This window comes from Vanacampus margaritifer, chromosome 1 (assembly GCF_051991255.1).
Source record: "Vanacampus margaritifer isolate UIUO_Vmar chromosome 1, RoL_Vmar_1.0, whole genome shotgun sequence".
Classification (NCBI taxonomy): domain Eukaryota; kingdom Metazoa; phylum Chordata; class Actinopteri; order Syngnathiformes; family Syngnathidae; genus Vanacampus; species Vanacampus margaritifer.
This window is the reverse complement of record NC_135432.1, coordinates 50093438-50116060: the sequence shown is the minus strand read 5'-3', so window position 1 is coordinate 50116060 and position 22623 is coordinate 50093438. Positions and strand designations below refer to the sequence as shown.

General features: G+C 39.6%; 2 protein-coding genes across 3 annotated transcripts; one reads left to right on the top strand and one right to left on the bottom strand.

Moving 5' to 3' along the window:
• Positions 1–443: 443 nt before the first annotated feature.
• ppp2r3c (protein phosphatase 2, regulatory subunit B'', gamma) lies at positions 444–9467 on the bottom strand. Its single transcript, XM_077575544.1, has 13 exons — positions 9153–9467; positions 8928–9052; positions 8611–8715; positions 8334–8446; positions 7619–7716; positions 5456–5526; positions 4655–4787; positions 4327–4382; positions 3547–3622; positions 3247–3383; positions 1606–1743; positions 1437–1496; positions 444–1356 (listed from the first exon to the last, which is right to left on the bottom strand). The coding sequence occupies exons 1-13, from the start codon at positions 9217–9219 to the stop codon at positions 1162–1164; spliced, it is 1374 nt and encodes a 457-aa protein (XP_077431670.1). The 5' UTR covers positions 9220–9467; the 3' UTR covers positions 444–1161.
• Positions 9434–22103, top strand: prorp (protein only RNase P catalytic subunit). Of its 2 annotated transcripts, XM_077575336.1 has the most exons (10): positions 9444–10082; positions 10294–10432; positions 10527–10761; positions 10876–11162; positions 12997–13044; positions 13171–13303; positions 17303–17416; positions 21318–21466; positions 21545–21731; positions 21794–22103. In XM_077575336.1, the coding sequence occupies exons 1-10, from the start codon at positions 9713–9715 to the stop codon at positions 21920–21922; spliced, it is 1791 nt and encodes a 596-aa protein (XP_077431462.1). In that variant the 5' UTR covers positions 9444–9712; the 3' UTR covers positions 21923–22103. The 2 variants fall into 2 exon arrangements, with proteins under 2 accessions (XP_077431552.1, XP_077431462.1); XM_077575426.1 differs by lacking the exon at positions 12997–13044 and having other exon boundaries at positions 9434–10082.
• The last annotated feature ends 520 nt before the right edge of the window (positions 22104–22623 follow it).

Below are 22623 nucleotides of genomic sequence, written 5' to 3'. Positions count from 1 at the left end.
GTATTTTGGTCATACATTTAATCAGTAAGTGTGTGGCCCTCCAGTAGGGCTGATGAAAAATTGTGACCCTGTCCATCATTCAAGTTGCCCATCCTGCACTACAATAAGAATTCTATTCCAATGCTATTTCTCACATATAAAGTCTTCACAAACTGCTGGATTTAAGTTTTATGTATCCATTCTCTGAACCGCTTATAATAAAATTTTATACTAATTTAATAAAGCCGTTCTTTTCATTCTGAATAATATGGACCTTTTGGAGTGATCATTTTGAACAAATGTGTTAATTTACGTGCCTCTAGGTCTGCTTGGGGCAGTTTCGCCATCGTAATGTCACACAAGCACACACACTGGGGCTTTTCTCGCCAGCGCACAAGATGTACTTTGAAAAAAACTTTGGAGAGTGGTGACATACTAGTTATGCTCTTAAAAAGGTTGCAGCGTTGACGGGAGAGACATTTATTTAGGACAATTCAGGTCTGTGTACAGCAAAAATTAGGAATATGCATCAAGATGTAGACACATCTTAACCAGAGGGTTCAGTGGAATTTTGTGTGTTGAGGAGTGCAAATATCTAATGCAGTGGTCCCCATGCCTGCAGTCTGTGGGTCATTTGGTACCGGGTAGCACAAAGATGGACAAAGAAAAATATATTAATAAAAATACATTTTAGTGGTTCCTATAAGTCAGTCCTCCACCTCGTCAATTATCTTACAAAGGGAAACATAAGTAGGGCTGGGAGATTATTTGAAATGTAATATAAAGTTCATACATATTTTTCCTTAAAAAAACAAACTTTATATTGTAAAATGTTGAAGTACTCACTAGTAGTGATGGTAAAATGAAGTTTCATGAAGCCTCATAAATACACATATTTTTTACTCCTCCAGATGGTGCTTCTGCTTAACAGATAAAGGAAAGTGATTTCATTTCCAATGCATCTTTTAACTAAGAGTGCCATCTAGAGGATTCAAAAATTATCACAAGTGCTTCATGAAGCTTCATTTGTCCATCACTACTCTAGCTACCTTACTTTTCTGCCAATTTAAAGACAACGTAAATTTGCAAGATATTTTTTATAGCATCACCGGCACAAAAAGGATGTATTTGTATGCCCAAGTCGGCGGCATGAAAATGGTTGGCGACCGCTGATCATCTTGTTTAGGAGTCATCATCGTTGGCTGTGCTGGTGCTATCGCTGTCATTGGCAACCGGCGCTTCTCTGTTCTCGTACGTCCAGAAGCCATTGAGGTCAATCAGGATGCTTGTGACTGTGTCACCCTGGCAACTGTTCACCAAGTCCTGGAGTGTGATCTTATAGGGGTCTTTCGGCTTCACCATGTCAAAGATCTCATCCTGGACAGACAGTACAGTTAGAAATTCCTTGACATGAGCAAAATGGATGGCTTGCGTGTGTCATGTGAGATAGTTTTTACCTTGACGTCCTGGAAGGAGACCGGCACTTGACAGTGCACTTTCATCTGATCCTGGATGGCCTAGCAGCAAAGTAAACAAGAAATGACCGTCCCAAATACATATTTATCATAGATTATGATAAACAGGTATCTTCATCCTAAAATTTATTTGATTGCATTTTCTTTTTACCCTGAAGAAATAGTTGAGGGAGAAGACATTGAGGTATCCTTGGTTGTCCATGTCTAAAAGCTTAAAAATATACTGCAGTGCCGCTGGCTCCTTCTTGTTTTCCAAGGCCAACACAAAGTCTAAATAAGTCTTGTAATCCTGGGGAAAGAAAAAGTTCAACAAAACAAGAAGCAAGAAATTAGAAAAATTCTAAATACAGTGTCACACAGAATTCAAATTGATCACAATGAACAAAGGAATGTGCATGCAAAGTGACCTGCCAAAGAAAACACAAATGAAAATTATGTTAATGGGGATTATTTAATTGACATTCAGCATTTAAATCATTCACTCCCAATCAATTTCACCGAAGCAACCCCCTTCGCTCCCCGGGTGTTTTACTGGATTTTGCAAGGCCCAAAGTATATTGTGTTCTATTGCTATAAAAACATGGAACCTACCAAAAGAAAGATTAGAATCTCTTCTTTCATCAAGAAAAAAAGTATATTTGTATCTGTTTCAGTTTTGCAGCAATTAGCATTAGAATATAGCTAAGTTTCATCATTATTCACAAACTTGTTCAAAACACTGGGGAAAATAGCTTTTTGCAACATGGCCGTGGTTGATCTCTTAAACTCTGCTGCCACCTGCTGGCCGTTTTTTGTATTAACTACCATTGCTTTAAGGCTGCATCAAAGCCTTTTGTATGCTCTAGCATATCCCCCCCATACATCTTTGGGAGCATGGTGGCATTTAAAACAGACCGTTGGGAGCAAATGAGTCACTTGTAAAAATATCATAGTATGCGTAATAATGGTAAATGTATCATAATGTGTTGTGGCAATGGCAACTCAAGATCATTTATTTAGTGATCAACTTTTTGGGGGGCGTTTGCTACTTCTTGGGTTAGTGAGTAATGCGAAGGGTCACCCGTCTCTTACTGATGGGAAAATTGTACAATTAGTTATCACATGAATAGGCACTTTACTATTTGCTGCAATGAAGAATTGCTTCTGCTTGCAATAAAGAATGCTTTGCTCTGCTCCTACATAGCATATTAAGGTAGTTGCATCTAACAGCTGATTAACAGGAGATGACTCATGATGACTACAAGAACATCCAACCCAGCGGAATGAATTGAGCCAGTCCGCTAAAGATGCCCTGTTGTCTGTTAAGAAATGATTGCAAACTTGACCACACATATACTCAGCACTTACTGTACATGCGCACACACATAGACAAACAAGTACACTGTGTTCCAACTATGATGTCCCTTGCACCCCCCTGTAGAGTTGGAACACCCATGTAACCAGGGACCGCCCTAAAGAAATAAAGAGAGGGCTCGGCAGAGTGTGCTTCAGGGCGGTAGGAGGTTGTAATTGAGGCACACCTCTGTCCGTTCTCCTTGCTAGCTTGTGAAAAGGTATGAAGGTGTCTTCTCTCCTTCATTGTGTTTTTTTTTTTCAATGAATGTCATCTTATTGAACCTGACACTTACACACTTCTGAAAAAACAAATGTGCTCAAACGACCTTTATAATTTATTATGAATAAATACGTGAAGACACTCATCATGTTCATGATTTCACACAATAAACAGGAAACAGACGAATATCATGAGCAACACTTTTTCGTGTGTGTTAAAGGCAAAAATGATGTGTACCATTTCTCCATCGTAAGTGTGGCACTCCTGAAACACTCGTTCAATGAAGACTGAGGTGAGAGTGGCTGTGCCGTAGCGTGACAGCTCCTCTTTGCTCAACATGCCGTTGTGGTCCTTATCCAAATTGAGGTACTGCCCTGACATACAAATGACGCCAAAGAAATATCAGCACAAAAGCCAGCATGAGCTTATTGAACACAATAACATCTAAGCGATATCATGAATACATTGTCCCCAACACAATTCAAACACTGGACATAAATAATTGGAGAGAGAATGAAGATGGGGATGCTCACTCACCATAGACTCTGAGAGCTGAAGGTGCCGAGAACCAGTTGGACTCTTGACTCTCTTTAGACAACTCCTCATCTCTTAACTGGAAAGAAAGGACAGGCAGGTGCAATCGAAATTAATGAGAAAATCATTTCTCATTCATTTAAAAATGACTGTACACGACACACAACTAAAGGCCTTCTTAAGATAGCCAAAGAGAGAAGTTGCACTTTATTCTTTATGTCTGTGATTTTGTTGTGAAAGCTATGATTAAGTCTATTAATCCACCACACCTGATCATATCGATGCCCAGTGACAAATCTGACTAGTAAAACATTCAACAAGAATGTCTTTGGAGGTGATTGGAGGACAACATGGAGGACGTTGCTGTGGTCCATAAAAGCATTGGCAAACCTCTAAGTCAGGTTTGCCAAAGAGCATGTGGATGCTCCACAGCTCGACTGGCAAACTATTGTGTGGACAGGTGAGCACAGCACAACACCTCACCCCGACTACGTATAATAGGAGGGGCTACTATGGTTTGGGGAAGTTTTGCTGTCTCAGGCCTGGGTGCATTTCTAGCATTATCAAGTTTATCAAGACCATTTGCAGGACAATGTAAGAGCATCTGTCTGCAAATTGAAGTTGGCAGAAGATGGGCAATGCAACAGGACAACAACCCAAAGGAACGAATCAACAATTGAAGAAAATACACCTTCTGGAGTGGCCCAGTCAAAGTCCTTGGGTGTTACATTGTAAACATTTGTCAACTAAATTGAATTATTATTCCCCCCACACACAATTTACCTCTAATAAATCATCCAGAAAACTGCAGGCCAAGATGTCCTGGATTTTAATTTTTCCTGAAAAAGAAAAATACCGGTACATTGAGTTTAGAAAGGAGAAGACTTAGCTGTAGTATTTAATATGAACACACACAGTTTAGAAAAGTTAGCTCTTAAAACCAAAATACTTGTGTTGCTTTTGCACTACTATTATTTTAAAACGTGATTGTTATTGCATCATTGCTCATATTGCATAATGTTCAGGTGCAGTCCCTTCAAAAGATAACATGATATATGATTCAAATTCAGTTTCTGATGACACATATTTCCTCCCATGGATAGTGTCGTACCAGTACGAAGCGGGTCAAGGAAAAAGAAAAACTTGCGAACAGCAGTACAGACGTAAAAAGAGTAAAACGACTTCTCCAGTCCATCCAGCTGAGGTAGTGTTGGGATCAACTCCAAGATATAGTTCTCCAGATCCTAAAAAGAAGACAAATCAGTCTTTTTATATTATTATAATCCATCCATCCAATTCTTTATGTCTGATCCTCCCCATTGGGGGAGCTGGAGCCTCAGAGTCATATCTACGCACAATTTACAGTCTTCACCTAATCTGTATATTTTTGTGGGAGGAAACCAGAGTACAAGTGGCAGAACTACGTGGTGGCCAGGTGTGGACACACTCTGGCAAACCCCTGGCCACCCCACATCTTGTGTAAAATGTGGACTTTCCTGCCATTTTCAAATGGATGCAGTTCCTTGATACTGTGCCACAATGGGCTCTTTGCACAAACCCACTACTTCCTGAACTCAGTACCACTCCTTCATTTCCTGTCTTTCATGATTGGACAAACTGATTAATCCAGGTGCGCCTGACCTCAGTAAACACGGCGGCAATGGCCAGACACACCTGGATTTAAAAAAAAAATCATCCATTACTACATATAAAATTGTAAGTATGGTTACGTATTGCTGTCAAATACAATTATGTGTACTGCATATACTGTATTTTTGTGATCTGTCTAGGAAGTAGACGTGTGCAGCGGAGATCTGTTGGCCAATAAGACAGTGATCATCATCATTATCATTCTTATTATTATTATATTTGAATCAGTAAGATTGAAGTGGAGAGAAGTGGAAATACTTACCGACTCTCTGAGGTAACCCTGTCCCACCACATCATAGAGACTCAGGCCAATCCGGGTCTGATGCAGCCACACTGGACACATAGAACAAGGATTTTCAATTATTTTATTTTTTGGGGGTTTAGGGACACCTTATAGGGGACTTTTTTCCCCAAGCCCTCATTCATAATCCTTACGGCAATTAAACATAACTACCACCAAGTACTGGTACCAATACCATATGAGGAATTTTAGAGGCAAAAATATTGCTACTTTTGAGGGAGAGGGGCTAACTGTGTGTCAGCCATTGCATAGAACGCGAAAGGCCGTCTGTGACACTCGTCACATTATATTCTTCACATATAAATAATAAATAACCCAAGTCCGGATGAGTAGTTTGCCCTGTTTGCTGCCAGCACACTTATTGATGTCATCCAGTGGTAAAAGTGGAACTAAAATGAATATTTGGTATTGTTGTAAAACACAATTTGTATATGGCTGGTTGGCTCTTGAACAAACAGTCGATCAGAAATGTATTTACCAGAGCGTTGTAACGATACACAAATGTCATGATACCATAAATATCACGATATAAATCTCACAATACAATACTTATCACAATATTGTGGGGAGCTTTTCGATAAAAAAAAAAAAAGCTCACGATACTGTATAAAAACTCACAATATTGTAAAAAATAAATAAATAATAGTTTATTGGAAAGAAAAAAGCACAAAATTGTGTTTTTGTACATAACAGCAGTGACAACTTAAAATAGGCATGGCCAAGTCACATGCCATGATCATGTGCTCCTATTGGCTGGACGCCGCAAAGTGTCATGGTCTACGCAGTTCTCCTCCATGTGACCCCTGAACTAATATGAGTTTGACACTCCTGATTTAAATACCGGTACAGTGGTACCTCGGAGTTTGAACATAATTCGTTCCTGCAAAGTATTCAAAGTCCGAATTGTTCAACCTCTGAAACATTTTTTCCAAAAGGAAATAATGTAAATGCATTAATCCGTTCCCGAGCTCCAAAAACAGAAAATTCCTATTTTAATTTCTATTTGTTTTTTACATTTACAGTACAGTACAGTACAGTATTTAAGCAATAAAAATACCTTACCTTACCTGTTGTGGTGTGATGGCTTCAGTGGATGATAAATGCTATGTTAATGCTTGCTTTAGTTCAGTGCTGAGTTTGTGTATTTTACATTGGTCTTATTGTTAGACTACTAAGCGGTCCTTGCGTGCGTTGTTTAACGTCAGGCATGTTGTTGAACAGCTAAGGGGGGGTCCTCGTGCCAGTATTTACAGAAACAGTCACGGTAGTTACAACGGCGCAATAATCTCCTTCCTAATTCCATTGTGGTTCGTAGCACTGTATGTTTTTCTTTGCTTCCACTGGCACTGTTGTCTTTCTTTGGGCTCATGGCGAAGAAAATTGTTGTGGAAAAATCAAAATGCACTCGCGAGTATGGAGCACCCCCGGGAGTATTCACGATCTGACTGGGAATGAGCAGTGCGTCTCTATCGAAACGTGAGCATTCGGTATTGCTCGGCTTCGCTCGGCTTCACTCGGCTACCTGCTTCCAAGGTATGTTCGGCTTAGCTTGCTTTGCTTGGGTGTTCGAACTCCGAAAATGAGTTCAAACATCGAGGCATTTTTTACTCTGATTTTTGGGTTGAAGTCCGAATTGTACGAGTTCCGAGACGTTCAAACTCCACTGTATATACAGTAAATAAGTTATTTAATAGACATATTACTCCATTTTGTGATCTGATCAGTGATCCATGATTATTTTTCAACTAGCTGATAAGCCCCCAAAGTACTGTAAAGCCTATTTTGTTTTAGTGTTGTCCCAGTCATCAGAATGTAAGCAAGCATTTTTTTTAAATCATGATATGACATAATTTATTGCAAATATTTGGACCCCAGTTTGATAACCAATAAATCAAAAACTATTTAAAAAATATTCACCAATTAATATGTATGTATGTAAATAAAGCTATCATGCCATTTTGATACAGAAATGTTACTTATGATCAATATCAGATATTGGTAAATTATTGTCACTCTGCATCAGAATGACCAAAACATTTCATTGTTGTACCTGGCAGCAACATCAGCATCTATGTATTTTTGCTGAATTGTATAAAAAATGAAGACATGATGAGAAAGTCAAACCTTTTCTCATGACGTAATTGAAGAACTGCATGATAGAGATCCTGCCATAGGGGTCGCTGTGGAGCAGCTTGGCATACACTCTGGCTGTGAAGAATTTGCTGAAGACAAGGGGGGGGGGGGGGGTGTTAATTTTTTGTGTAATGATCTTACGTATATACTACTTATGGGCAAAATATCATTACATTACTCCAGTTGAACATCAGCATAGATGTCCAGGTAAACAGTGTGAACATAAAACACCTGAAACATATCTACTCGCCGGCCAGCACTAGCGTTGCTGTTTTAATAACCCCTTTCAAAATAGTCGTTTTAACATAACAAAAATAAAATAAAATGGCATAACAGTTTGCTGGAATACACACCTCCATAAAATAGACAAAATTGATTTCCTTCAAATTTTGCAATTGAATGTGCTTGATTGGCTCTGTGCTAGTTAGTTTCTACATTAGTAAGTTTTCGTCCACTTTAGTTTAAGTCAGTGATTGCCGATGTTGGTGTGCCTAAAACTTCCCGCATATAAAATGTGTCTTAGCTCAATAAATGCTAAATAGTTGTAACTAAAATAGTATATATGCAAATTTAATAATAGCTTTATAACACAGATTGGAGGAATGTTTTAAATTAACTTCTGATCAAATGAATAAATATTGAATTTACACGTCATTGCTTGATTCATAGGTCAGCTGCTACTAAACTACTGTTTCTGTGAACTTACTTGCACTTGGGCCCAGCCATCTCGCCCACCTGCAGGTAGGCTTCGTAGTTGATCATGGCCTCTTCACTATTCACTGGAGGCACCTGGTGCTTCTCAAGCAGAAACCACAGATTCTACAGAGAGATAAGTGGACAAATAGAGGATAAAAATGGGTATGACTTGTAATTTATACATCTTTTTTGTGTGTCTGATTTGCTCATCCACATGCGCAGTGCAGCCATGACATTGTACATTCGCCCCGTGTAATGCTTTTATAAGAAATATGAGTGTGCGTTACTTGGAGTTCCTCATGATCCAACAGTTCTCTGCTCTTCCTCTGCAAGAAGACCGCTCGAGATTCTTCTCTCAGTTTCTGGAGTAAAACTTCATCCTCAGCTGGTAGCTGTCAATTAACATCACACGCTTAAAAAAATAGCACAGCTTCAATGTGTACAGTACTCATTAGTTATGAAGTCCATAACTTAACGTCTGAGCTCTTATGTAAAGATCCAAGTTAAAGGCCTGTATTTAAACCTTTATTTGGCAAAGAAATTAAATCTATTGCCTTGTACTAACTAACTTTTAAATATACATGGACGTCAAGGATAACAATACCCTAAAGTAGAATCGAGGAATGTTCTTGTAGGATTTGTTTTTGTCACTTCCGCCCTTCCATTCAGAATAGTATTTGCTAAACAGCTCAATTTCTTCAGATTTCTTTTCCTCTAGGCTTCTTTCATCTGGACAGCAACAACAAAAAATGAACAAAATGACAAAATGAAACTTGTCGTTCACATATTTCAAACGTCCCAAATAGCCTAAGCTAACATTATCGCTTACCTCTGTTTGAGTTTGCGAGCCTCCTTTTCAAGATTTCCGACCAATCAGTCCGATTTTCTTTAGCCATGTTTACCTCCAAATTATTTTTAAACTACATCCAGATTATTTCTAACAACTCAGTAGTCGAAAAGAATGGGACAGAAACGAACAAGTATAACTAGACATTAGTAATTAGATTACTCTCGTGGGTTTTTCCTGTTCAGTTTTACATATTTCAAAATAAACAGATATTTTCGAGAATTAGCGAGGTAAAGGGAATGGAAGATTTATTGTTTTGAAATTATTTGGAAATTTACAAATTTCCGGTTAGTGATCCAGTCAGTGTCCTGTCGAGTATTGATTACGTCACATATGCGACGTAGCTCACTACTGAAGTTGTACAGACACGGAAAATGAATACCAATTTGAGAAGAGATTTCACGTGTAATTATTTGTTGTTTATTCTAAGCAATGTGGGGAATTAGTATTCACACGGTTTGTTTAAAGTAGGAATTATTGTAAATGGTGGATTTTGAAGATCAGTATTCAGTTCTAACCATTACGCAGGAGCGAATTTTGCCATGGGCTCCAGTGTGATATTACGCTTTAAACTGTGGATTGGTTTTATTAATCGAGGATCTTCAGCCTTCCTTGCGTTGCCATATACAACACAAATGCAGTGCTCCAGGGACTGGAGATGCGGCCCTGAATTGAGGAAAAGCAATAGTAAACAGACCAGTGTGCAGGGCAAATTGAAGAATAGCACCTTTAGACTAAGGGCAGATGGAGCGGGCAAGAACTTTACTCTCCTGCAAAACGTGTCCGTCCCCAAATCTGTGTTCGCTGCTGGGACGGCGAAGAGGACAGCAGAGATCTTGAAGAGGAAGGCTGGGCTTTTTCCAGAGGAGGAAAATCACGTGGAGCCTGCGAGAAGGACAAACGGGTGGAAAGGTGAGACAAACTCAACCTTCTAAGACTCGATTAAGCTTCACTATGCTATTGCTGTTATACATTTTGTGTAATAAAAAAAAAATCCATGTGTGTGTTTTTAAGCCTGTTTTAGTATTTTGGGGGTGCTTGGAAATATAGATTGAGTTGGTTACCTAACATTACATTTCGTAAGAAATTGCATGCACTTTATCAATGTTGATGTCTTTTACAGAAAAGCTGCAACCTCCTGACCAGCCACTATCGGTTGAGGAATGGAAGAAACTGAAGGAGTCTGTGGGAAATTTAGAAAAATTTGACTCCATCATGATGTGTGCACTGGTAAAGTCTAGGGCAGAGTTGGGTATAGCCAAGTAAGATGACCTAAAGGGGTTGCTATGTGAAGTAGAAACTTAGTGGTTAGATTTAGTAATCAATTGCAAATGTTGTATGTTCTGCTTTGCGCAGGTCCCTGCTGTCATTTGTTGCCACAGAAACAGGAACACTTCCCTATAAAGTTCTATTAATGTATCTGGCACTTTGTGTGTACGGCAATCATGACAAAGAAGTATTTGACGTCTTCGATATTATGCGCGAGAGTTTCCCCTCTTTGGATACCGGCGCTTCTACTCTCTTTATTCAGTCTTTCAGCCGCACAGCAAGGTGGCGAGAAGCTCTCAGCATCCTACAAGACCTTAAGAAGGTGAACAATGCTGACGTTGTTAAATCGCAGTTTGTTGCATAATGCTCAGCAAGCTGCAGGCCAGTTGAATGACAGTGGCTGTATTGTCATCTGATTTTAATGTCATCTCCACAGGTTATTACCCCATCACCTCGCAATTACGGGAACATAATTGCTGCAGCCATGCAAAATCATGATCCAAGCACTGCCTGGGCTCTTTATGATGAATTATTGGCAAAAGGTCTGAATCCACAACAGGAGACTTGGACCTCTCTGTTTGAGAAAGTGAGCATAGAGGAAGAAGAGACCAAGTTGCTGAGCGAGCATCAAGAGAGGCTGCTGGGAATTTTGCTGCATATGAGGAACAACCAAGTTTACCCGCAGCTCAGTCTGGCTAGCAGCATCAAGACCTGGTTCGAAAGGTATAACAAAGATGATGATGTGAGTTAAAGTAGAGATTTTAGTGGTGAACTCATTTGCTCCCAAAAACGTATATACTGTACGTTCTATTTTAAATGTTTTAAGTGTCCCAAAGACGTATTTATACATTTTTTAAATGTTTTTTTTATGCTAGAGCATACAGAAGGCTTTGATGCAGCCTCTAAACTGCAGAAAACTGGTCAAGCAATGGTAGTAATTAGAAAAATGGCCAGCAGGTGACAGAAATGTATAAGAGATCAACCAGGGCCATGTTGCAAACAAGCTGATTTCCCCACAGTTCTAGACAGGTTTGTGAATAATGATGAAACTTACCTATATTCTAATGCTAATTGCTGTAAAACGGAATCAGATAGAAATATACTTTTTTTCCTGATACAAGAAGAGACTTTAATCTCCCTTTTGGTATGTTCCATGTTTTTATAGCAATTGAACACAATATTTTGTGGGCTTTGCAAAATATTCTGTGGCCTTTGCAAAAGCAGTCAAAATCCAGTTAAACTGCCGGGAGCGAAGGGGATTGCTTCCGTGAAAATGGCTGGGAGTGAATGAGTTAAAAAAAGTCAGATGAAAGTACTGTACTGAAATTTACGTCACTGTGTCCATGGGCTCAGCTTGCAAGCGTCACCTGTTTTCTGAGTTTGTTCATGTGATGTTCAGCAGCAGTTGACAACAGGTGGCAGTACAGGACAAAATGGCGGACTTGTGGGATGGATTTAAACAGGTGGATTTTTATGTGTAATTCATATTCCGCAAATGCAATTAGAAAAAAACATATTGCAAAGAAAATATTTTAATATTGATAACCAGAGGCGTAGTTTGCCATTAGGCAAGGCAGGCAATTGCTTGGGGCCCCTTAGCCAGCAGGGGCCCCCCACAGGGTGAGCAGATTTGACACAAACCACATATCCTTCACATTAGCAGCGCAGCAATGACAACTGACAGTCTCAAATTCCCTGAGTCAGGTGTTTGTTTTTTTCTTAAAAAACAACACAACACCCATGCATAGTAAGGCTGATTTATTTTTTGTAAATGATCATAAATAGTAGTAAAGCTTTTATCTAAGAGCAAAAACAAAACAAAAACAACTATGTTTTTTTTTTTAATGGCCATGTAAAGCTGATTTTTGTTGTTGTAAATGACCATGCATACTAAGGTGTTTGTTTAAAAAAAAAAAAAAAAGAAGATGTTTAGTAAGTTAAAACTGCTAAAGCTTTTATTTACATTTTTAAAATGACCATGTATAGTAAGGCTTTTTTTTTTATTAACATGTGATTAGTAATTTTCTTTTCCTGTTTTCTGACTCAGGATTCTTGCTAAAGTTAAAAAAAAACTAAAACAAAACAAGTCACTTGAATGAAGCACAATTAATGGTGATTGTTTATTGAAGATGCAGATGTGCAGTTTTAAAATGATGTACTATATATACTACAAATGGCCGCCGGGACACCCGATGTCTTGCTGGGCCCCTGGAGAGTGTTGCTACGCCACTGTTGATAACTCATTATGACATTATTTTTCTTCTAAGTGATTTTCGGCTCAAATCACTGATTACTTTGCTGCCTTGTGCAGCAAAACAGGAATCCATATACTGTACCTAAAAATTAACTAATGTACAGATTTTTTAAAAAAATAGTGCTAACAGCAAGTGTGAATAATTAACTTAACATAGTAAAGCAAGTTGAGTAGAACTCACAAAATAAAGTGAAAGCATCCTGTCAATCTTCTTTTCTCTTTTTTTAAATGTTAGACCCAAATTGGATTGTGTCACATTCTGACTTGATTTCTCAGCTCTCATGATCTATCCACTATTTACAGTATTCCTCGACAGAAGTGGAGGGGAACGTGGAGCAACGCCTCACCAAAGTAACTACACCCGTTTTTTTCTCCCTTCAGAACAGGTTTTCTCCATTTTCTTGAATGATTTTGAAGAGCTAAAACAAACAAACTAATGTAGCTACTGTGTGTGTGTATATTGTTGTGGGTGTGTAGGGGTGTGTGCAAACGTTGTGGAACGGAGTTGGAATCCATTCAGCTGACTGCTGAGGAGTACCAACAGCTGAAAAAGAAAGTCATGGCTGACGTCATCCAGGGACGGGATGTTTTCACCAAGACCACACCAGAGGTCAGTCATATTCATTGTACCCGTACTGTATGTCATTTTGGAACAGAACAGTACAGTACCATATTTATGCAACTTTTTAATAGCAATACAGCACTGTAGTCTTTTTAAAATCATATCCTTTTCTTTCAAAGTACATATTGAAGTCTAAAATAGTACTTGAGAACACAACACAGGAACTGTTCATTCCCCTTTCTTCTGCTAGATGGCGTCTTTAGATCATATACAGCTGCAGTTGCTTAAGATTAGTTAATGTACAAGACAAGTACACTTAAAATTCATTTTTAATTTTATTTTTTGGGACTCATGCCCTCACCCTTACTGTCCAGTGCTTACTTTATTAATATAATATTGATACAGTTATAAAAGGTGCACTGTCCTTACACAGAATTGATTGTATTATGATGCTGAATAATATTCATGGTGGCTATAGAAATAATGAGTCAAAAACATTTCATAATTTACTTCTTCTTTTTTTTTACTGCTGAACATTTTGTAGTTCCAAAAATGGAATGGGTATGTTTTATTTATTTGAAGAAGAAAAAAAGATCAATGAATATATGGTTAGAATCATTGACTTGTTTCCCCCCATATGCCAGGACAGATTTTTATTAAAAATTCCATAAATATTTTTCGCAATTTTGTCTTCTCTTATATTTTCTTTGTTTTAATATAAGTTTTTTTTTCCATAAGCTTTGCACCTCCAATTCATCTAGAAAAAAAGGATAAGATTTAATTTTGAGGATCTGCCATAAAAATGCATTGTTAATGTTAATGTTTGTTGCTACAGCATTCATCTAGTATTCTTTTTATAATAATATTTAGCTTACTTTTCTCCAGACACATTTTTCCTCCCATGTTAAAGAGAGGAAGATTCTCTTATCTTGCTGACAGTTTTGGCCATGTCGAGGAACATTATCTTGAAGTTTTCCCCATCCGATCAGCTGTTTTAGACATGCCACACACTAAGAAGCAGTAAAAGTTCTGACGAAAGCTAGTAGTAAAACTGTCGTCAAGTTCAGAGAATTTCTCTCTTTACCGGGAGAATTATCATTTTTTTGTCTGAACAAAAGAAAGCTAAAGCTTTGTCAGGGCTTCACTGCAGCGAACGTCACTTGCTGATTTTTGTCGGTCTTACTGTCTTCTTTAAGTGAAACACACATCCTTTATTGCCTTGAGATCGGACCACGCACTTGACTATTGAATGTTCAACTTATTTGCTCTCATAAGTCTTGAGGTGCTTTGAAGGTACAGTGTTTGCCATCTCCTCAAATGTATTAGTTTTTTTGCTTGTTCTACATAGTTCCCCACTTTAATATCTAAAATCCATCACTCTGCCCTTTTCCGACTGAGGCCCATTGTCTCAGATTTGGAGGTACTGATCACTCAGGTGACACTTTAAGATCTCAGCTTGCCGAAGCTAACATCACCACATCATCTGCAAAAAGCAGAGATGCAATAATGAGGCAACCAAACCGGACCTCCTCAACACCTTGACTGCATCTAAAAATGTTGTCCATGAATGTTATGAACAGAATGGGAGCTAAAAGCCTGGATCAGGGAGTTGTGTAGCCCATACTCCCGAAGCGCCCCTCACAGAACTCCCCGGAATCCACAAAATGTGTGTGCACTGGTTGGGCAAAATCCTGTGCACCCTTGAGGACCCTGCCAAGGGTATAGATTTGTTCCGCTGTTCCATGGCCAGGATGAAAACCGCACTGCTCCTCTTGGATCTGAGATTCAACTGAATAGGCCAGTGGTGTCCCAACTATGGCCCGGGGGCCATATGCGGCCCACTAAACATTTTTCAGCTGCCCGCAGCATGTGCTTAAACTATATTTGTACAGTTGCTGGAGACCACCAGTATTTAATGAATTTAATATTCTGGAGAGCTTTTCTAGATTTGAAAAGATACAATTTAACTATTTACAAGTAAAATTTACGTTCCTAACAATGTGGTGAATAATTGGTAATTCATTTTTAGAAGCAAAAATAGTTTATCCGAATTGTGACCAATAATCGTCTATCTGCGCCGATATTGGGCATTTTTACGAATATCATATCAGCCTTTTTTTTCAATCTCAGGGAGCAATTTATTTAAATTTCAGTTAACTTTATAAGAGATGCTAGTACCCTGGGAACCTTCTGAACCATTTGTTTTTGTTCGACAATAAAACAAAGAAATGTGAAAGTTTAAGATTTCAGGTATTTTAAAATTTTGGGAAAAAATATTTACTGTAGAAAACTATAGAGAGCTATGGTATTTAAGTTTCCATTTAACTTTTTAAGACGTACTGATAACCTTGGTAGCTCCTTAAATGGTTTGTTAGAAATTTAAAAGGATGTCAATTGTCTAAGATTAAAAATGTATATATACATTTTGAAAATCTGAAAAATTGTTCAATAAACATGCTTTAAATGACAACAAAGTCAAGATTGGCATTTGCATTAAAAAAAATTTTACGCCAATATTCCCCCTCATCCCCCCCACAGGCACACACACTTTTTAAATTTTTGTTTTATACTAAAAATGAATACCGGCTTCAAATATCGGTTATCTGCCTCCTTGACTACTAATAATCGCCATCGGTATCTGCCCTGAAAAAAAACATATCGGTCTATATCTAGTGATGACACTTCTTCTTGAGACTTTGTTGGTGGAATTTGTTCCCATTCTTGTTTGATGAAGTCCATGGTCTTTGTCATTATATTTTGTGCTACGTTTTCAATGGCAGACAGGTCTGGACTGCTGGCTGGTCAGTCTAGTACTTGCACTCTTTTCCTGTGAAGCCACACCTGCAGAATGAGGCTTGGCATTGTCTTGCTGAAATAAGTAGGGTAGTAGCTTGGATGGCAGCAAATGTAAATCCATGTACTGTACTGTACTTTAATGCTGGAGAGTCTCGTGCATTTTCCTAAAATGATATATATGAGTGCAAATGTATTGAGGGGTGGTGTGGACACGTGTGTTGGAATATTACCCACTGCAGCACAATGAGCTGCTCTCACATATCAAGCGTGGAAAGTCCCTGGATAATTACACTGGGACTAGACTGACTGTCTCTCGTCTTCCCTCCTCTGTCCTCACTACTTCCCTTTTTAGTTGATATATTTACACACAAGCAATAAGATATGTTACAGTCTTAGCTACACACGGTCCAAGTTGGAAGGTTAATTTTAGTGTGCGTTCAGATCTAGTAACAACAGGGTGTTTTTTTTGTAGGGATTTTTTTCTGCTTCTGTTACTGAATCAATACAACATGCTTTCACTTTTTCAAGCCACATTTTTATTGTGTATGCGTGTGAGAGTGCGCACAGCTTGAAGTCCAGGGGAATTCACAGAAGTCTATTTCCACACCGCTTCAATCTAAAAGTGAAAACACACACACGCACGATGTTCCCATGCTGGAGCACAACACGATGTTCCTGCTAGCCACAAAGCCGGACCTCAGTGTTTGAGAACAATTGCAAACGCAGGTGCCGGTTACCGCAGACTTTCTCGCTTGTGGCAAGCTCAACCATTTGCTGTGTTACGCTAGTTTATTTAAAAAACAAATGGATCACAGTAGCATATCGAAAGTGTGGGTACGTGGTAACAAAAACACAATTTTATTCAATTGTAATGTTGATCATATTTTCAAGAGTATCATTTTCAAGGCAAATTTGATGCGCTTTGCAAAATTCATGTGAACTGGCTGGAATAGGTCTGCATTGCCATCCATTTCAGCACATTCATGACTGGTAATGAGTTGTCTCATGTGGTTGAAATTCATCATCAACCATCCTCCTCGTCCACTTCAGAGTACCAAATCGGCTTGTTCTTCTTTAGAAGTCATCTTCAGTCTGGGTAGGAAAGATGATATCAATAAAATAGTGAAATGTTATATATATTTATATCAGTGCTGTCAAACTTGACATTTGTTAAATGACTATAGGTTGAACAGGATTTGCAAATCATTCTATTTTGTTTCTCTTTTTGTCCACATGATCATGTGTCCTCAGGAGTTGGAAAGGTTCAAGTCATTTGTGAGGGCGAAGCCAGCCTTCGATGTAGTTGTGGACGGTCTTAATGTGGCAAATCTCAACAGGGGCAAAAGCAAGACGCAATCAGAGATGGTAAGGACACATTACAAAAAAATGTCATGCACTTTTAGCCACACAAGCAGTTTTATCATTTTGCGGTTTAGAGGATGGTTCACACTGGGGGCTTTTTTTGCAGGTTGCACAATGACTAACAAGGCATTGTATGAACATGTGTGTGGGTGGCATCTTTTATAACAAACCATGTGTTGTAAACATCACCACATCCGTCGGTTTGATTGTGAGTGGCAAATGACATTAAGTCGGATGAGAGATTCCATATCCATCTTCGTTCATTTATTTCCATAATTCCATTCAAAAAGTCAAACTTTCATAAATTGTAGATTCAGGGCCCACAGTTAAAGTGATTTCAAGACAATTTCTTTTAATCATTATTCATTTATTATGATGCAATAATAATAAATGAATCATCTGTAGTAATTGACAGTGGTAGAACAGACATTAATTACCACTCCACATTTAATTAATTATTATTATTATTATATGATATGTCATTATGGAGTGAGGCATTTGTGACATAAATATTCACAAAAATGAGAACACCCAATATAGCGTGGACATAATTTGAATTCATTATTATAAAATATAATGATAATGGTAGTAGTAGTAGTAATAGTAGTGGCGGCAGTAGTAGTAGTTATTTAAAAATCCTAATTATTTGATAGAATTTTATTTTATTTTTTTAAAGGTCCCATCATATGAACATGCACTTTAGTGAGGTTTTCTATCAATAATATGTATGCATCCCCAGCCTGTCTACAATCCAACCAGGTATAAAAAAAAGTCAGTCCACGACTTCTTTAGCTTTCTCCTATCTGAATTGTGTGCATCAAACGGGCAGATTAAACTTCCGTAACCGTTTGACATCACTAAGGGTGTATTTAGACCAGAAAAGTCCTTTAGTCCGCTTGTTTGGTCCGGACCAAAAGCGGACTTTATTTATTTTTTCGTTTGGTATGGTTCATTGTGCTTGTTGCAAGTGGACTATATTGCAGGGATGTGATTTTTCCGCTAATTCGCGGAATTCCGCTTTTTTTATCCCATAACATTTCGACGTGCTGCATTACTGCTCTGCATATTTGTGTCGTAATTAGATGCAAGATATTTGCAAGCATCAAGAGTAGCCCATTCAACGGAGGTTCCGCAACGCTGTTTCTAATTTTGGAACTCGTCGTCGATTGCGTGCAGTAACCGAAGGAACAGTTGCGCTCCGCGTGCCCCGCCCCCACAACATGCTGACAGCAGCATGGCTAAACAGAATATGGATGATTTTGAATAAATTTAGCACAATATTCACTACCAGGCAAGGTTTTCCCCCCTGCGATGCTTGGCTATGGTGGCTTGTTAAGCCCAAAAAGGCACATATGTCCTGCAGTTGGAGCGGATTAGCTGTGGTTTGTATTCAGACTGCGAAGCGAACCACACCGAGTGCGTTTGGAAGCACACTCAGTCCGCTTGTTTAGTCCGCACCAGGATTCGTTTGTGTGTATTCAGACCTGCACAAGCGGTCTGGATCAGCGTGGGAAACGAACTCCGGTTCCTTTAAAGCGGACCAAACAGTGCAGCTTTGAATGCACCCTGAGTCACGAAAGTGCACTCGACCCCGCCCCGTGGGGTTTAGTGGCAACACCTCTGGTAAAGGTTTGTCACACCCACAGAAATTCAAGAAGCTGTGTGGTTGCTTCCTTCGTCCGAGTCTTTGAGAAGACAGTGGATTAATTTTATTTTTGAATGACATCTCCCGCCAGCATTTCCCGAAGCACTGTTTTGTTAATGAAAAGCCTGTTCGGAGCTGGATTTGCAAACATGATCAGCGCTTGAAAAATCGTAATCTCTGTACCGTTGTCTGAACGAATACATTTGACTCCTCCATAAAGCGCTGTGTGCTGTTGCCCAACGCTGCCTTGCAGATAGACCACCGCCGTTCCATCAGCCAATTCCACTGAATGAGACCCGGGCCTGAATGAGTCATGGACGCTTTTGAACTTCCCGATGTCATTCACGATGTGAACGACATCTTCACGTCGTCAGTCGACCTCTCCATGTTTACATGATTGGCCGAGAAGAACTTGTCTTGGTCGCTTGTCTCGTCCTCTGCGACTCGTCTTGAGTCCCCTTGAGTCTTGAGTTGCTCTTGGAATGGCCGCACCACAGTTTTCTGGAACATTTTCTTAACTTGCGTCCTTTTGTTCCACATGTATAGCAAGTTAGGTCAGCGGCAGATTCATCTTTTTTATTGCGGGTGTGCTTTTTGGTAAAGCCTCAAACCTGACTTCACACAGGTCTTCATTACGTTATCTGCATGCTCTGCTGGCTTCATCACCTCAGCTTCCTCACAGATCCTTAACTTTCTCTTGAAATGTGTAATAGTGTGTTCGTTCTGTGTTACATGCACAGCTAGCGGTTTGACGGAATCTAGTAGGCCGTTCAACATCATGGCTTTCATCAGCCTCCTGGTCTCACCTGCATCTCTAAATGCAGTTATCTGCTCTTATGTAATCAGCCACAGTTTCATCACTTGCCATGCTTAGCTTAGTCAACGATGTGTACAGGTTTATTATTCTTGGCTTGCTTTTTCCTGAATAATGTTCTCTCATAATTTTCAGGGCTTTTCTGCCGTCATCAGCTGCGTTGTTTCTTATTTGGAACAAGCTTTTATCATTCAACAGTCTTATTTACAACAGCACTTTTAGCGCCATCTTGGGCAAGCCGATCTGCGTTAGCGTCGCCTTTGGGCTCATTTGAAATTGCCCTTCTTAGCTTATGAATGTGCAAGTGGCTGAGGAATCTTGTCTCCCACACTTGATACTTACCTTTAGAACCGTCGAATAAAAGCTTTGACGTGATGATTCCTGCCATTGAGTTTGCCATCGTTGCGGGCTCCTGACGCGCACCAATGTCACTCAAGGCCTTTTGAACTGTTAGCTTGCTAAGCTAACCCGTTAGCTGCTTTAGCCTTTGTGTTATACACCACGACTCACGTTTCACTTCTTCCGAGGAACTGCACACGTCCACTTCCCTTCAAGCTGGTACACGTAGCTTTACTGTTAGCCTAGCACGGGTTCCGCGTCTATTCTTCGTGGCAACTTCTTCCGGTAAATTCGTCCCGTGCTCGCCAACTTATGTTTTAGCTTGTGTCCAAACTTTTCACTGGGTGACTGGGCCCGGCAGTGTTTCCCACAACATGTTAATACTTGGGTGGGCTACCCAAGTCATTTGGCTACCACTCAAGTAGATTTCAAGAAAATTGAATGAAATATATATTTTTTTAAAGTGTCGCGACCAGATATACCGCATGTAAGATTAGTTCGCGTCACTCACTTGTGGATCATGAAGTTAGAGAAGACGCAAGTAGCAGGACTGGGAACAACATCTCCCCCCCTAGCCCTCCCTGCTCGTTTCCATTCACAACATTAGCACATTGGCTACCGGAGCGGAAATATCAGCCCCTTCGAGGGAGAATGGTACGGCCTAGGCGTGGCCTGGTGCAGCTATTTACATAAAAGGGACACACACCTAAAACAGCCTGTTTTGAACAAGGCGTTTTTCTGCTGATTTAGGGACAGCAAAAATATTCGATCCAATGTCAATTTTGACTTTTACACATTTGAGAACTATTTTAGCATGTGGAAAAGTTGAATAAAATGGGAGCTTTAAAAGTAGTGAAAATAGTTACTTTTATTATGAAGTAATTCAATTACTAACTCAGTTACTTTTTTAAGCAAGTAATGAGTAACTATAACTATTTTTAAAGTAACGTTCCCAACACTGATTATGAGTAACCGTGGTGCCTATCACAGCTAACTTGGGGCAAGGGGCGGGATGTACCCATGACTGCTCGCCAGCCAATTGCAGATGTTTAATGAACAAAGTGAGCATATGCGCTCTTTCTCAGAGGCTTTTGTGCATGTTTCAGTTGCTGGAAGTGGTGTCGGCGCTCAAGCTCCAGGGCCTAACTGTTCTGGTGCTGGGGAGGAAACACATGCTGCAGCCCTCCATGTCTTGGGACAGACACAACATGAAACTTATCCAGCAGAAAGCTCATTGCTTTTTTACTGACAATGTGTAAGGGATACATACAGTAAATGATAGACACAATGTTAAGGAGTCGTCTATTTTCAGCTGTTGGTCTTTTTCCATCAGTTCTGAAGATGACCCATTCTTGCTCTATGCCACTTTGCATTCGGGTAACCATTGCTGCTTCGTGAGCAATGACCTGATGAGGGACCACAAGGCTTGCTTGCCGGACGAAGCCACCAGGCGACTCTTCTTCAAATGGCAGAGGGGCCATCAGCTAGTCGTGAATGCGGCCAGGATGGTTCGATTTCAGGTGAGGAGCCAGGACATGAGAAAGAATGGGAAGATACTGATTAAATGTGTTTGTGTGTTCAGAGTATTCCCAGCTATGACACCATTGTGCAGACTTCAGGAGGCACTTGGCACATCCCCTATGACGACACAGAAGAGCGGAGCACATATGAAGTCCCGCAGAAATGGCTGTGCCTTAACAGAATTAACTGAAAGCGCGCGCATTGAAAATGGATCAAGAAATAACTTAATCACTGCCCTCCAATTGGCCTGCAACCAGTCCAGGGTGTACTGTCTCTTGCCCAAAGTTTGGGCTGGGATCGGCTCCAGTCCTAAAGAGGACATGGACGATAAATTCATTATGTCTGTACTTTTGAATAAAAAATAAATAGGCTGTACTTTTCAAAATAATTTCATAATCTGGGAGAGTGCATGCAGTCTGTCATATAATGGCTAGCATAAAATGATTGCATCACCTTCAGTGGATTTATCTCCAAGTTCCTTAAAGATACAGTGTATTTAGTGACATCTAGTGGTGAACTAATAGAATGCAACGATTTTTAAGCATGTGGACTACGGTGCCTCAGAGAGACCACACTTCCCACGGCCGATACTGCATAGCTGGGTATTGAAATCGGTATCGGGGGCCAAAAAACTGTATCGGAACAACACTAGTATCGATCGGTACTCACGACGGCATTCAATACCAGAATCATTCGCCCTTTTGTGGCCGTTTAGTGGCAATGAAGAAGTGGGTCTCTCAAGTATGGTCAGAGGCCTTTTTCTTTTTTAATGTTCCTAGATTTTCATGGTGTTCCACAAAATTGCATACACAATATAATAGCTGATGCTTCTTTTTTTTCATATTAAGGAATGAATGCCAGCAAGACTATTCTTCAAACAAGGGAAATTCC